The sequence below is a fragment of the Plectropomus leopardus genome, chromosome 23 (assembly GCF_026936395.1).
Source record: "Plectropomus leopardus strain MGB_pleo_1.0 chromosome 23, ASM2693639v1, whole genome shotgun sequence".
NCBI classification, from domain to species: domain Eukaryota; kingdom Metazoa; phylum Chordata; class Actinopteri; order Perciformes; family Serranidae; genus Plectropomus; species Plectropomus leopardus.
In genome coordinates this window covers 1,500,256-1,515,451 of record NC_142198.1, presented here as the reverse complement: position 1 = coordinate 1,515,451, position 15,196 = coordinate 1,500,256, and the positions used below count along the sequence as shown (strand labels likewise).

The 15,196-nt window shown below is 40.3% G+C and overlaps 1 protein-coding gene across 1 annotated transcript in view; it reads left to right on the top strand.

The window, feature by feature from the left end:
• The window catches only part of LOC121962375 (ankyrin-2), a 107,426-nt gene that overhangs the window by 65,308 nt on the left and 26,922 nt on the right, over positions 1–15,196 (top strand). Inside the window, exons 32-43 of the mRNA XM_088073732.1 lie at positions 849–947; positions 2,768–2,922; positions 3,048–3,259; positions 3,989–4,193; positions 4,296–4,392; positions 4,517–4,745; positions 5,382–5,507; positions 5,684–5,806; positions 6,984–7,016; positions 7,313–7,334; positions 10,476–12,596; positions 13,035–15,104. Of these exons, the coding sequence (XP_087929858.1) occupies positions 849–947; positions 2,768–2,922; positions 3,048–3,259; positions 3,989–4,193; positions 4,296–4,392; positions 4,517–4,745; positions 5,382–5,507; positions 5,684–5,806; positions 6,984–7,016; positions 7,313–7,334; positions 10,476–12,596; positions 13,035–15,104 (5,492 nt within the window). The remainder of the gene's footprint in view (positions 1–848; positions 948–2,767; positions 2,923–3,047; positions 3,260–3,988; positions 4,194–4,295; positions 4,393–4,516; positions 4,746–5,381; positions 5,508–5,683; positions 5,807–6,983; positions 7,017–7,312; positions 7,335–10,475; positions 12,597–13,034; positions 15,105–15,196) is intronic.

Here is a 15,196-nt window from a genome sequence, read left to right as displayed (position 1 = left end):
CTACTTTGAAATGATTGGTTCCATTACAAATGTAAATTATCATTTTTGTTTGCCATTTAGAGCGAAAGTGTTAACATTTGAAACATTTCTTACAGCATATTTCAAATTACAAAATTGTCCTAAATGACCTTTAAACGAGAGTTAAAATAAAAAGTTACACAAATAAGCAATAAGAAACCAGAGCATTCAGAATAATCTAAATATAGTTAGTATCATTTAACTAGGTATGAAATCATCTTTTTTTACTAATATACTACTTTCAGCAAATTTTAACATTTTAGTTCATTATTTTTTTGTAAAAGCGACGATAAAACGTTGATTTTTCTAAATTTAATTTCAGCAGAGTTTTCAGGCTAAAGCAACAGCCAATTACATTCCAGGGACTGCCCTGTTTGTCTGGAATGGACAGAAAAAGACATTAAATCTCAATTAAAAAAAAACAACAACAAACATTTAGAAATAAAAACAGTATTTATTATTTTGAAATAAAAACAGCTGGAACTAAATTAAATTGGTAATATGAAATAAATCTCGTAATAATAAGTTCTACAAATATTGAATTATTTCACAATTTAAATTTTATAGCCTATTAAAGAGTCTGTGTATTCATGTATTTGTTAATATCATTTTTTTATTTATTTAATGTATTGATTTATTCATTCAATTAATTGCAATTTTGAATACTTTTCATCTTCATGAAAATGCACCAAAATCAGTATCACAATATTAATAATATCATTTAACTGTTGCAAATGAGTCCCCAAGGTTTCTATTTTGCACCCAACCAAAACATTGTGTGTGCTCTTTCTTCCTCACTGCTGCATATGGACGCTTGGTCGGTCACACAGTAAACTCCACCTCCCCAGTGCCCCTCCACCTCTTAATGAGGGAGAGAGTTTGGTTAGCAGAATCCTCCAGCTTGGCCCCCCAGGGACAAAATTCCTCGGGTACGGTGGAAAAAAAATGGTTTTGCATATGAAACAATCCATGGATGCCCATCTTAGTGTTTATTTTACAAAGCCTTCCATTTGGTTTTATTTTGTCTTTAGGTTATTGTGTTGTGCTTGTGCTGGTGTCTCTTTCCCTACCTCATCACATACTTATGGCCCATTAGACTTCACATTTCTGTGACATTCATTTGCTGCTTCTAGTTTTCTTTAATCCGTTTCTTCTGCTTAGCTGTTTCCATTTTTTTGTTCTCTTGCCTCCTGTTTTCTCTAGTAATGTGTGTTAGAAGGCTTATTTTTTTCTTTTTGTGTGAGATTTAAATGGTTGTGTGGCCTGTAAGTAGCTGGAGAAGTCGGTAAAATTCGACATTTGGTATGGGCCTGTGGTTGGTTCTGTTTTTCTGCCAGATTTAAAAAGGAAAAGCGCTGACAATTTAAAAGCTTAATGTTTAATGCCATCTACTGTCAGGCCACAGAACCCTCAAAATATCACATGTAAACTTCAGCAGTTATGCTTCATAGCTGTCCTTGTCCCATGTTGGATAGTACTTGTAGCATGCCTCTTATAGATATGTGTTGTAGCTAGCTTGTTGTGATTATGCATATCAGGTAAGTCTTAAAGTGACAGTTCAAACTGTATAGAAGAATAGTATAAGAAGCTAGTGTCAATAGTCATCATAGCTTTCAAAACAGAACTTCAACCTCCTTCTCAAACTACTCCAGCAGCATAATCCACCTCCCTACTGTCCAGTAGTTCCAAAATATGGCTATTGTCCATGTGTAGCTTGCTATGTTACTATGCTACTATCGTTTTACATTGTTGGGAACAACCAATGGAAGCAGCTCACAGTGCAGCAGTACTCTAAAAGTTGTCTTCATACTAACCATGGAAACAGTACAATTAGCACAATTCTGCAAGGAAACTCAACAAATAAATCCACCTGGATTGTGTTCATGCATGACTGAGCAACCAGACCACTAAATCACCACTGACTTTAGTACACTGTCTTGTTTGCATTATCATGTAGTCTTCTTGTTCAAAGATTATTTTCAAAATATCAACTGAATTATGTCAGATGTAACAAAGAAGTACACATCATCAATATAGAGGGCAGGGTATCATTTAAATATCACAACACAAGTACAATTACCTGTACCTCACATAAATGGCAGCATTCCATTGCATTAAAATCGCACGAGACACCACAGTTGTGTAGAGCAGCCATATTTTCAGATGTTTTGGTGGCATCTCAGCAGGCTTAACTGCCAACTCCCTGAAATACACCGTGCTCAACTTCACCACACTTCAGAATGTATGGGTTACAGCTGCTGTGGCAGTAAGCAAATCACATGTCACATTAAATCAAAGTGTGCATACAGTGATTGGCTGCTGGCAAAACCACTCGTGGGCTTTTTCCCCAGATGTGGATACAAAAAGGATTGCATTCGGGTGTTGTTTAGAGAAATTTCAATATTGCTTGGTACTGGGTTATTATGGTCATATCATGTATGTCCTGTGTAGCCCCTGGATGACAGACATGATGCTCCAAAAAGAAATAAATCTGTAATCTCATTGTAAAGAAAAAAAAGATCTTTTCACATTTTTGGAAAGACAGGAATTGAAATTGACACTAAATAATAGTCTTGATCAAGAATAGTCCAAGTAAATCATACCAAGAATGGAAACCCTGCCAATTACCCACATTCACACACACACACACACACACACACACACACACACACACCAAGAGGCACTTATATACATACACTGTTATCATCCACGATATCTAATACATACTCACTGACCTCTGCCCCTTCAGTCCAGTGATTGTGGAGATCCCCCACTTTGCTGCCCTGCGGGGAAAAGAGAGGGAGCTGGTGATTCTGAGGAGTGAGACTGGAGAAAGTTGGAAGGAGCATCACTGTGAACACACCCAGGAAGAACTCAACCAGATACTCAACGGCATGGACGAGGGTCAGTCTATGATGGTGTAACAGTAATCTGCACCTTGACTTTCGGGAAAGCAGACCATAAAAAGTACATATGTTAATCCTACATTATTGTCCCTGACATGTGTCTCTTTCTGACCCGTCCTCCAGAGCTGGACACGCCAGAGGAGCTGGAAAGGAAGCGCATATGCCGTATCATCACTAGAGATTTCCCACAATACTTTGCAGTGGTTTCACGCATCAAACAAGACAGTAATCTGATTGGTCCTGAAGGAGGCATCCTGAGCAGCACTGTTGTGCCCCAAGTACAGGCAGTGTTCCCTGAGGGGGCTCTCACCAAGAGGATCAGGGTTGGACTGCAGGTGATTAACAAAAACATCAGTATATATTTGATATATACTCTACACGTACCTGTTTTGTAGTTTTTGTGTTTTTATGGCATATTGTGGCTGATTCTGGTGAATCTGTTAAGAAATGTTTTGAAGTTATCCAAAGATCCAAAGCGCAGGTGTCAAACCATCCTAACATCAAAAAGTAAGTTTCCTATGTGGAAAACAGGGCAGAAGTTGAACCAGTGGATGGTGCTAGAAGAAAGTTAGGAGATTACTGTATCTAGACCTCTGAGGAATGTCAATGTCTCTGCCAAGCTGTATGGCAGTTAATCCAATAGTTCTCATGGGATTTTTCTTTAACCCAAAACATTTGCTGGTAGTTCCAGATGAAAAGTCAAGTGATTGAAAAAGTAGTTGGCTGAACCAATGAATGCCTCTTTACTGAATTTCGTCAATCAGTCAATGCTAACCCATTTTGTAGATATTCAACTCAATAAGTGATTTGACATGGCATTAGATGGAAAGTCAATAGATAAATGAAAGTGGTAGATCATACAACTGACAGCCAACCACCACTACTATCCTTGTAGCCACATAGTTAGCTTTGGGCTCCACTGAAAGATTTCTGTTTGTCAGTGTAAAGATGGTTCATACTATTTCCCACTAAAAGAAATGTACCTTTAGGCAGTTCCACAACATGTAAATGAGAGTGCGCCTGCATGGCGTAGAGTAAAGAGTATACTTTATATACTCTCCCAGGCCCAGCCAGTGAGTGTGGATGTAGTGAGGAAGATCCTGGGGAACAAGGCCACCTTTAGTCCCATCGTCACCCTGGAACCCCGCCGGAGAAAGTTCCATAAACCTATCACCATGACCATTCCTGTCCCCAAGAGCAACTCTGACCCAGTCCTCAACGGCTTCGGAGGAGACACCCCCACCTTACGACTGCTCTGTAGTATAACCGGTTAGAGAGCACACACAGATACACATATAGAGCTGTGAATAGACCAACAAGACATATGCTCACATTGTAATATGGAAATCTTGTGTTTGCGTCCATGTGCAGGTGGAACAACGCCTGCTCAGTGGGAGGACATAACAGGAACCACTCCATTAACATTCATCAATGACTGTGTCTCCTTTACCACCAATGTGTCTGCCAGGTAACACAAAGAATAATTTGCTGTAGCACAGCTAAATGTATAACTGATTTAAAGTGATTCAGATGCTCCAGCCAATGAAGACCAAAGTTCACTGGTTCTTTTTCTATGCTTATCTTCTTTCTAGATTCTGGCTGATAGACTGTCGGCAGGTCCAGGAATCTGTCAATTTCTCCACTCAGGTGTACCGAGAGATCATCTGTGTCCCTTACATGGCCAAGTTTGTCATCTTTGCAAAGACCCATGATCCCATTGAGGCTAGACTGCGTTGCTTCTGCATGACAGATGACAAGATTGACAAAACCCTGGAGCAGCAGGAGAACTTCACTGAGGTGGCCCGCAGCAGAGATGTTGAGGTGAGGAGTGGGGGAGGAGTATCTCACCAATCGCAGCTAATGGCAGGTTTAGCTCCCTTCACTTTAAATGCCTGCCAACTACATTTTGTTCCAGCTAGATGTGTAAATGTATGTGTTTAACCTTAAATACAGTGAACTACAACCATGTTGACATGGTGATATGAAAAAATGAATAATCCACTCAAGACCAGTGTGAGAAACCAAAGACCTGATTATGTGTGCTCCTTCGTTGGACTGACTAGACGACTCTTGTCAATTCTTTGTCAATCGAGAGATCACTGTTAAAGTTTACACCTTACTTTCTGCAGTTTTGGTGTTTGCAGTCAGGGAGCCAAGACTGCTCTGTACAGTTGGCAATGGAAAGTGCACTTGGGGAAGAAGAGTTGTCTGATTTGTTGTCATTCAGCTTGAGAAAGTTTGAGAAATCAAACATTTGATTTCTCAAACTTTGATTTCTAAGGAACCAGAAAGAATGTGGCGCAAGTTTCCCTTCCTTATTGGCTTTTACTTCGACTTAGATCTAAAATGGTACATAGACCTGCACTTGTATAGCAATTTCCTAGTCATTTTTGAACAGTCAAAGCACCACAGCATCCCACCCCTGTCCGTGTACTCATCTGCCTGTCTATTTCTCAGGTCCTGGAAGGTAAACCTATCTATGCAGACTGCTTTGGAAACCTTGTTCCTCTCACCAAAAGTGGCCAGCACCATCTCTTCAGCTTCTTTGCCTTTAAAGAGAACAGACTAGCACTCTTTATCAAAGTGAGCACTTCTCTTTATTTATTTCACAAAGAAATTACCAAGGTGTTTTTTAATCTATGCACTACAAGTCTTAAATTAATTAATTAGATTGAACTTTAATCACATGTAACATTCTAATCAAACATGACTTTAACTGAAGAATAGTTGACAAATGCTGAACTACATCACTGTTGCAGATCAGAGACAACACTCAGGAGCCATGTGGCCGTCTGTCCTTTATGAAAGAACCTAGGAACTACAGGTCACTCACCCAAAATGCCATATGCAACCTCAATATCACTCTCCCATCGTACTGCAAGGTAAAGGCACCACACTGATTTTTGACTCAACAGAGGACTCTTTATGTTGTGTATCCTCGTAATTCATGCTGGATGGTAGCACAGTCTTGAACCTATTTTCCATGTACTGCTATAGCACATGCTAATCTCCCACTTATTAGTAACAACACTATTCCAAAACATAACCCCATTTTTCCTATTCAATTCTTCAGTACAAGTTCTTATTTAATTACTGCTTATAACATTACCGCTTTGTAGTGCTTTCCTCCCAGTAAGACATCTTTTAAGGCTGCACTAGGCAACATTTACCTTTGAAACCTGAGCAATTTGGCTTGATATATGTCCAAAACATGGGAAGAAGGCAATGAGCCCCGCAAAATAGCAAAAAATTAGTAAAAGCACATAATCATTAAAATAATCCAAAAACATGGGGAGAGGGCAATGAGCAGCAAACAAAGAAATGACCCATAAATTTGCAAGTAATTAGTTTAAAACAAGTTACAGTGCCAAATGATTACTTTTTTTAAAAAAATTAAGAACGTTTTTTTTTTTTTTTTTAAAAAAAAGACAACACCAACAAAGAAATTCCCTTAGAGAAGTGCATTTTGAATTTGAATTTTGAATTTTAAATATGTAATCATGATAGTTAGATAGTATTTTTTTCCATAGCTTTTGAAGCAATTTTCTGAATCAGATTTTTTGCAATTTGTGGAACATTTACTACCAATATTTCCCAATGTTTTTTTTTTAAGAAATAGCACCAATTTGCTCAGGGCTCAATGGTTTAAATACTTGTACAAGGCATGAAAGATGCACAAGAAAAGTGATGTCACCTCAGGTTTCAAAGGGTTAAAGGCTAATGGCCTCAGAACAGAAAAAAACTAAATATAATTATGTTATAATAATACTATAATGTAATGCAATGTGATAGCTATTCTTGCTATCATTTCTAATCTGCAAAGCTAAATGTGTAAGCGCCAAGACACACACTAAAAAAAAATCTAAGTATGATTGAGGCAAACGAGATTAATCTGCCCAATGCAGCTTTAAAGATCTCTCCAGCTTTCCCTGAAATTACACTGACTGGTTGTCTTCGTTTCTGTGGTAACCACACATTGGCCACTTGTCTTTTCTCCCCCCTTGCTGTTTTTTCCATCTGTACATCTTTCTGCTTCTCGCTGCTTCTTGCTCCCAAAAGGAGTCCGATTCAGACCTGGAGCAAGAGGAAGAGGTAAAAGTAACCACCACTTCCACTAACTAGCTCTGCTGATTTATCCTGTCCACTGTCTTATCATCAGGATTAAATAAAGGACATGTTCACAAGTAGTCAGATATAATTCTGCAGATGTACTGTGTCTATTGCTATTAGATTAGATTGTGACTGTCAGCTCATTTTTGCTGTTGTGTTATGTGTCTTTTCTGTTTGTTTCCTAAAGTAGCAGTTGTAATGGTTGATTGTTGGTTGATTTGTAATGTTGATGAAACAAGACTAACTGTGATCCATTTTCCATGTTGTTTTTTTTACAGACCAGCGGAACACTAGAGAAATGTAAGAAATTTCTTTCCATTTAATGTTCCTCTATAACTTGTACTAAAAGATTTACTATTAACACTGCATGCCTTTATTAAACAAGCTAATATGAAAATAACACTTATAATGTATGAGTGATTAGTCTAAGACGTGAGAGTTTAGCAGTGGAATAACCAGACTGATACACTGACACCCCCAGCACTGCCTTAGTTTAACCATAGACCATCTATATCTTATCAAAGCCCTTTAAGCTTCATGTATTTTTGTCTTGTCACACAAACTCCCCATGTCAATGTTATGTTTCTCTTGAGGCTTAACTTCACTTTTTACTTTACTTTATTTCTATGTTTTTTCTGATTTCACACACGTCTAAATTTCAATTTAACTCTTTCCCCTTCACATATTGAGACCCGACATTTGGAGAAAGAGTTAAACACTGCCATCTACGTATGTACAGCAAATTAAACACATTCATACTGTGGTGATGTTTATGTGACATGGCCTCTAATTTTATGCTAGCTAATGCCAGTTTTATTTTGCTGATTTTTTTGTGCTTGTCCCTTTTTGGTCATTTAGTGGCTCCAAACAGACCCACTTGTGTCGAGATGGGTGGAGTGACAACTGGGTACAATGTAATTTGGCTACTTGTTTTGGCATAATGAAACCACAAGAGTCAGAACAAAGAACCAAAAAATTTAGTTGTTTAGTACGCATTTAAACCTCTCCACATTAGCCCCTAAAAGGCATTCAAGTGTTTTGATCACGGTGTCTCTCACGTTGATATTTGTTTTCAGAGTACAGATTTATATATTCACATCAAAATGCAGCTTTTAATGACAGTAAGGCAAACTCTATACTTGTTTAAATCAACAAGAGACTCCTACCAACAATGTTTCACACAACTGCTTGATTTATGACTTTCAGTCCCTTGCAGTTACATAAGTATTAGTGTCCCAGGGATGACTTTTTTTGTAGGCCAGCACAGACATTAACAACCCCCATGCCCTCAGAAAGAGTACAATGGGGTTTTTCTATTGGATTTTTGATTATTACACAAAATGACATTACATATGTGGCAAACAAACATTTATGATACTCTCGCGTGTGAACACCACTTCTATGATTATTGAAGCCTAATTGCAATCACCAGATTTAAATAAGCTCATGTAAAGCTATATAGAAACTACACTATGGTTGCATGAATTACCATTGCCACCACAACAAAGCTGCAAAGCTGTGATTGGCATGATAACATGCTGTAGTTGTGGTAACCCAATTGTTAGCAACTTTGTTTGATAAGACACAAAAAAGCTTCAAAGTTCACAGTGGCATATTTACTGATGTTTTTTTATGCTGTAGAACAAAATGTAAAATTCTCTTCAGTTTGTCTTAACCACAGACCTTATTTCAGGCATCTAACCAGAAATTAAAAAAATGTTGAGTGTTGAAATGCTAAATAATTTCTGGGATTTTAGCATTAATTTCTAGGGCACTCATTATGGCAGCTAGAGGGGGCTGAGAACAGCTTTTACAGAAGATGAGAGAAGGTGAAATGTTTTGTCCTCACTAAAGCACATCTGGACTCCACCTGCTGATACCGCCTTCCTGTTCCTAATAATGCACCATACAGTGCTGGGGTTGTGCCAGCACTTCTGGCCATCCAAATTCCAAAAGTAGTTGCTCACGCCCATGTACACTTGTGCTCCAAAATCCTGAAAATGGGTATGAGCCATTGGGCAAGCACCCATTTCCAGGAGATTAGAGGCCAGAATATTAGTGTTCCTTCAGCTGTAGTCCTCTAGTTTAATGGTTAAGCAAAATGTAATCAACCTCCTCGCCCACTCAGATTCCTTCCCCTTCTTACAATCCTTGCTTTGTCTGTGTAGTAATTAGAAAAAGACTGAAAAAAAAACAGGCATATACAATATACGTGAGTTTTTAAAGAACCTTGATTTCAAACAACCCATTTATACATAAGACATACTAATATTACATGAACTACATGTTCGATTAAAATGACTATGTATCTTTTCAGTAGAAATGTAATATAGGTAATATGTGTATTTAATATAGATGGTATTGGTAACCATTTGTCATAGAAGTAGTTGTGCAAATAGACCATGAACTCACCACATTACTGAATGAAAACATATTAACAAGCAGCTCTTGATCATGAGCACCTCTTAGTTTCTAATTGCAGATTTAATCCGTACACTAAACTTTCTATTCACTTTTCATCATCAAGACCTTTCCATCAGCACTTCCCTTTGTTTTGCATGGAAATAACTTGCCTTACATAAATGTGTATGAGTGTGCTTGTATGTCTGTTTGATTATATGTATCGTCTCGTTAAAGAGTTATTTTGTTTGTGTGCTGATTTTGAAATATTTCTTCACAACCATTTGCATATGAATTTTTGCACAGTTTTTGTTACCCCTATTTTCCTTTCAGTTACATTTTAAATTGTCTGAACTTAAGCCTAAATGGAGGATAAACAGAAATAAAATATTGTTCCTCCTTGCCAGATGATTTTTACTAGTATTGCAGAGATCCTCCTTAGAGTCTGTGAAAATATATTATCTGCTTGTACAGAATGAGAAGCATGCCAAATTATCATATTTTGTACAAGTTATCACTGGCTTTCTTTGATAGACATAACTAACAGTCTGAGTTGTTTTCAAGCCATTTTTGCCTGTTATCACATTGACATTTGTCAAACATCAGAGCGGTCTTGAGTTGTCTCTGTGTTGTTTCTTTGTTTTGTTTGTCATCCCCCTTTCCATTGTACTTGTTGGTGTCTTGTTTACCTGGTTTCATTTATAGTTAGTATTGTTTTGTATGACATGTTTCAGTTTTGTTCTACAGTTTTGTCTCATGAGTGTGGGTGCACTGAGTGTATAAGCAAGTTATTTCCTGCTCATATCCTTTCCCATCAGTATTATTTAGCCTTTGCTTTACCACTGTTCCCCAGAGGCATATGAAAGTAAGATAAGCCTAATTCCTCTGATGCCCTGATGTAGAACCCTCTGTGAATTTGTTGTCCTATGATCCCTGCAGTGTGCTCCAATCTTGTCCTGACCACATTCTCCAATGTCTGTCTCCTTTGATTTGAATTTTTGATTTTCTTTACTCCTTACTTGTTCTTCTTCCATATGGAAGATGAAGAGATGCCAGCGTCAGTCCTGAAATCAGACCTGATTCGAGAACCAGACCTCCTATCCGACGTGTCAGAGATGAAGCAAGATTTGATTAAAATGACTGCCATCTTGACTGCAGACTCCACAGATAAATCTCCTTCCTTAGGAGGGTGTGGTCTCGAGAAAGGGACTGAGGATGTTTCTGGAGAGCCATTAGAAATAATGGAAAAGGACTTAGAGAAAGTCAAAGAGGACCTAGAGAAAGTCAGTGAGATACTGAGGAGTGGAACATATGAGGGTGAGGCAGCAGAGGAAGCAGCAAAAGCTGCTAGGATGGCTGAGGAGTGGGTTCTCCTTTCAGGCTTTGAGATAGAAGAGGCCAAAAAGATGGCAGCCTTAGAAACTCATGAGCCTGTCTTGCGTGAAAGTAGAGCTAACAGAGGAGCTCCCAGACCTAAAGCCATAAAGGACAGCGGTGACCTTAAAGAATACCTCCTGGATGCACCAGTGAGCTCCAAAATAAAAGTTAAAAAAGAGCCAGCTGTCCAAGAAAAGTTCACTGATGTTGTACTACGAAAAGGTACAAGACCAACTACTCCAACCAAAGGGCATGACAAAACAGCTGCTGGCGATGTGAAAAAGCCAGTCAGAAGAAAGGGAAAAGACCAGGGGCAGGGAGAGGAATCAACAGAGACAGGTGGTCTTCTAAGTGTGCCTACAGACCCCGCCCCAGTGTCACCCGTATCCCCAGTGGTTGAAGAAACTCCCATTGGATCAATAAAGGACAAAGTCAAAGCCTTACAACAGAAAGTAGAGGCAGAGCAAAAGAGCAAAAAAGCCACAGGAAGCAAGCATTCACAATTGCCTGTCATGAGCAAACCCTCTCCAAAAGCCAAAGAAAGCCCTAAATCTAAACAGGGGCCCCCAAAATCCCCCAAAGCTGAATCGGAAAAACTTGAGGAGACCATGTCAGTGAAAGAGCTGATGCAAGCATTCCAAACAGGGCAGGACCCCTCGAAGAGAAAGTCTGGGCTATTTGAGCTTAAAACGTCCACTACATCAAGATTGGAAAAAACAACAAAATCAGAAACCATCCAATCAAAATCCATGACCAAAGCAATAACCTCACGTGTCTCTCAAGAAAGAGAAGTATCCTTGGATTCGAAACCGCGCAAGAAAGACACCACTCAGCAAGACACAGAGAGAGACAACGAGTCAGTTGTTGCCACCCATTCAGAGCTAACTGAAACTGTAGACTTTGGAAATGGTGGCCTTGATGATAGCTCTGACAGCTTAAAACATGAGGGTGTGGCAGACTCACTAAGTGCTAGTTCTGGAGATGGAACCCCTCATCTAAGCTCTGAGGACAGTGACAAACATGAGGGTCTTGCCACTCCAGGCACAAGCCCAGAGAGTGTGTGTCTTTCTCCCAAAACTGGACAGCAGACTGCCACGACAATCAAAAAAGAAAGTGAAGACACACAGAAGTCTGGAGACTCTGGTGTAGGGACCACTGGTGACCAACTGTCAACAGAAATGACTCTCCCTGTTTCTTCCAGCGAGGCTGCAGATGATCACACAACAAGTGAGTCCATTTCTGTTAGGAGAAGTGAGGCTAAGCCATCAAAACCTCAAAAACTTACAAAGAGAATTTCAGAGACTGTAGAAAGTTTTCTTAGCGATGACGAAAGCCCTGATCGTCAGCTAGAATTGTCTTTAGTTGGTTTTCCAGCATCTAGATCCTCCTCCCAGCGTCATGAAAGTTTAGAGCTGCATTTAAGACAAGACTCAGATGCTCTCAGTCCGTTAGCTGATGACTCTTTGACAATAAGCCACAGAGACTCTCTAGAGGGTAGTCCTCTCATGGAAGAAAACTCTTCACATAACTCCCCAGATTCCATTGAACCTAGCCCAACCAAGGAATCGCCCCCGCATGACTCCTTAGAGAACAGCCCTGTAGAGCAAAAAAGGCACCTATCCTTCCCATCAACTCTAGGTCCTCTCAGTAAATCCTCTAACCATCCGGAGCCCTCCAAAGCTGCAGAATTCCCCCAAGATGCTTTACGTGGTAGGCTGCTTCGCGACCATGAGGCTAGTGCTGATGATGACAGTTGTGAGCAGACATCTCAGATGACAAGTTCCGGTAAGAGTCCCCTCTCCCCTGATACTCCTAGTTCTGAAGAGGTAAGTTATGAGGTTAACCCCAAACTCCCTGACCATACATTCCTCTCTATTCCATCCAAACCGGCTGTCATCCCTGAAGACCCAGAAGAAGAGGATACATCAGACAGCTATGAAGCTAAAAGAAAAATTACTCCAGAGGAGGAGATGTTTAAGATGGCAGCCAAAATAAAAACATTTGATGAAATGGAACAGGACGCAAGGAGCAAAAAGAACTCTAGAAAAGATTTGTTTCCCTCAGCAGGTGCCAAAATAGGGGATGACAGCTATGAAACAATAGAGCCCACAAGTGAGAAGCTTTCGCCAAGTGAATCTGGGCTTGATAGACCCGCTGAGGATTCAAAGTTAGCTCTTGTTGTTGATCCCCATATTAAAGTACAACCTCCCTCTCCTTTTTCAGCAGGTTTGCATGAAGGAACCCACAGCAAAGAGGTCAAGAGCACAACAAGAACAGCCACTGTCACTTCAGAGGGACCTCAATCTGTCTCAGACCAGCATCATTCAAAATCCAAACTGGAAACTGCACAGGAGCAAAGAGTCCCACCAACTGTAAAAGCCGATAAAGACAGCACTGCCATAAAGGCTGCTACAACATCAAACACTGAAAACAGGACTGATGAGCAAAAGGAGGAGAGCTTAAGAAAGTCAAGAGACAACAAAGGACACGACAAAGATAGTCAACAGTTAGTTGCTAGCACGCTAAAGACTGATACACTAAAACAAGGTAGCAATGTAACAGATGAAGTAAAAGGAGATCAAAAAGAGCACACAAGACTACCAGAGGCTGGACTAGGTGCAACTGCTGCCACAGGTCGAACAAAGGAAATGTTCAAACCAGAGGTCTGTATATATGATGACACTGAAGAGGATGATGAGGCGCTGGAACCTCCCAGAACTGAATCAAAAGGTGTCACTGCAAGGGTAGACCCTGACTCATGGTCTGCCTTGCGGGAGGATGATGCCGCTTTTGCAGCACGTGTCAAAGAGGAGGAACAGAAGATTCTGAATCTGGTGGTGGACCGTCAGTCTTTGCAAGCAACTCCAGACACAACACCTGGTAGAACACCAACAGAAGATAGCACTCCTACCAGTGAGCCCAATCCTTTTCTTTTCCAAGAAGGGAAGCTCTTTGAGATGACTCGAAGTGGTGCCATTGACATGACCAAGAGGAGTTATGAGGAAGAGGGGGGTGGCTTTGCCTTTTTCCAAATAGGTGAACAGCCTTTAGAGGAGCCTCTTTTAGAAGAGGCCAGGCAAGAAGGTAGGAGATCAGCAACAGAACCTGAAGTTGGCCTCAATCTAACACTAGAGGTTAAGACTGAGGAGACTGAGAAATCAAAAGAAACAACTGATTCTCAGCTTCAATCCCCACCTGAAGGTGATCAGTCAGCATCTAAAGCTGATGCGTCAAAATCTAAAATCCCTAAAATGGGAATTTCTGCTTCATCAAAACCTACAAAGAAAGATCAGACATCATTTGAAGGTCTAGAGACTAAAACAGAAAAAAATGTGAATGAAGCATGCTTAGATTTAGATAAAAATTCTTCTGACCAAATGATAACAACTGTACAGACAGCAGAAACTACAGTTACTAGATCGGTTTACTCTGAGCAGGGCCAAGAGTCCTCTGATTCATCTCCAGAAGAACCACAGTCAGTTGTAGAAGCCCCCAAACAAACAGGTAAATCCAAACAAAGTGCTTCCAGTAGTGTAAAAAAGACTCCAGTCAAAACACAAGCAAAGTCTTCACCACAAGGTCGGGGTAAAACCACAATTCCCTCTCCATCTCATGCCACTTCCTCTTCAGCCGTGGTTAAAAAAGAGGCCTCCTTTCACTCTGACTCTAAATCTAGAATTCCCATTAAGGCTAGCACTCCCAAGCCCGACTCTACTGTCAAACGTCCTGAATCAACCACTGACAAAAAGCTTAAGGTCCCTGTGAAAAAGGATTCAAGGAGAAAATCTGAGACAGACGCAGGTCCCTCTGTGGATATCAAAACCAAGACACCATCTTCCAAAGCAAAGAGCTTCTGTGAGGGGGAGTCTACCAGACCATCGGCTAAAAAAGAACATGGTCGCCCCTTGAGTGCTGAGTCAGCAAAGTCTAAAGGCTTCCAGTCCAGATTGCCAGTCCGAGGCAAAAGTGGCCAGGCATCTCAGTCAACAACACCAACTAAAGAGAAAAGTGAGCCATGTAAACAGTCCATTGAATTCTTTGAAGAGATAAGTGATGAAGCAGCCAAACTTGTGGCAAGGTTGGCACAGGCAAAGACAGAGAAGGAACAAGAGGCTGCAGGCGCCAACTCAGATGATGAGAGCAGTCTCATTGATCCATCAATCATAGAAAGAGAAACTTTCCCTCAGATGCAGTTCCCTCCCTCAGGAGACGTCTTTCCCATTAGACCACTGTGGGACGACCCTGTTGAGACACAGATGCAGCGAATCCCAGATGATAAAGTCCAAAGTCAAGGTATCCCCCCAGTTTAAGGGGCTATTCTCTATCTCTTGTACCTCATTAGTACACAGTAGCTGTAAAGGTGCTGCCTCTCTGTCTCTTGTAGT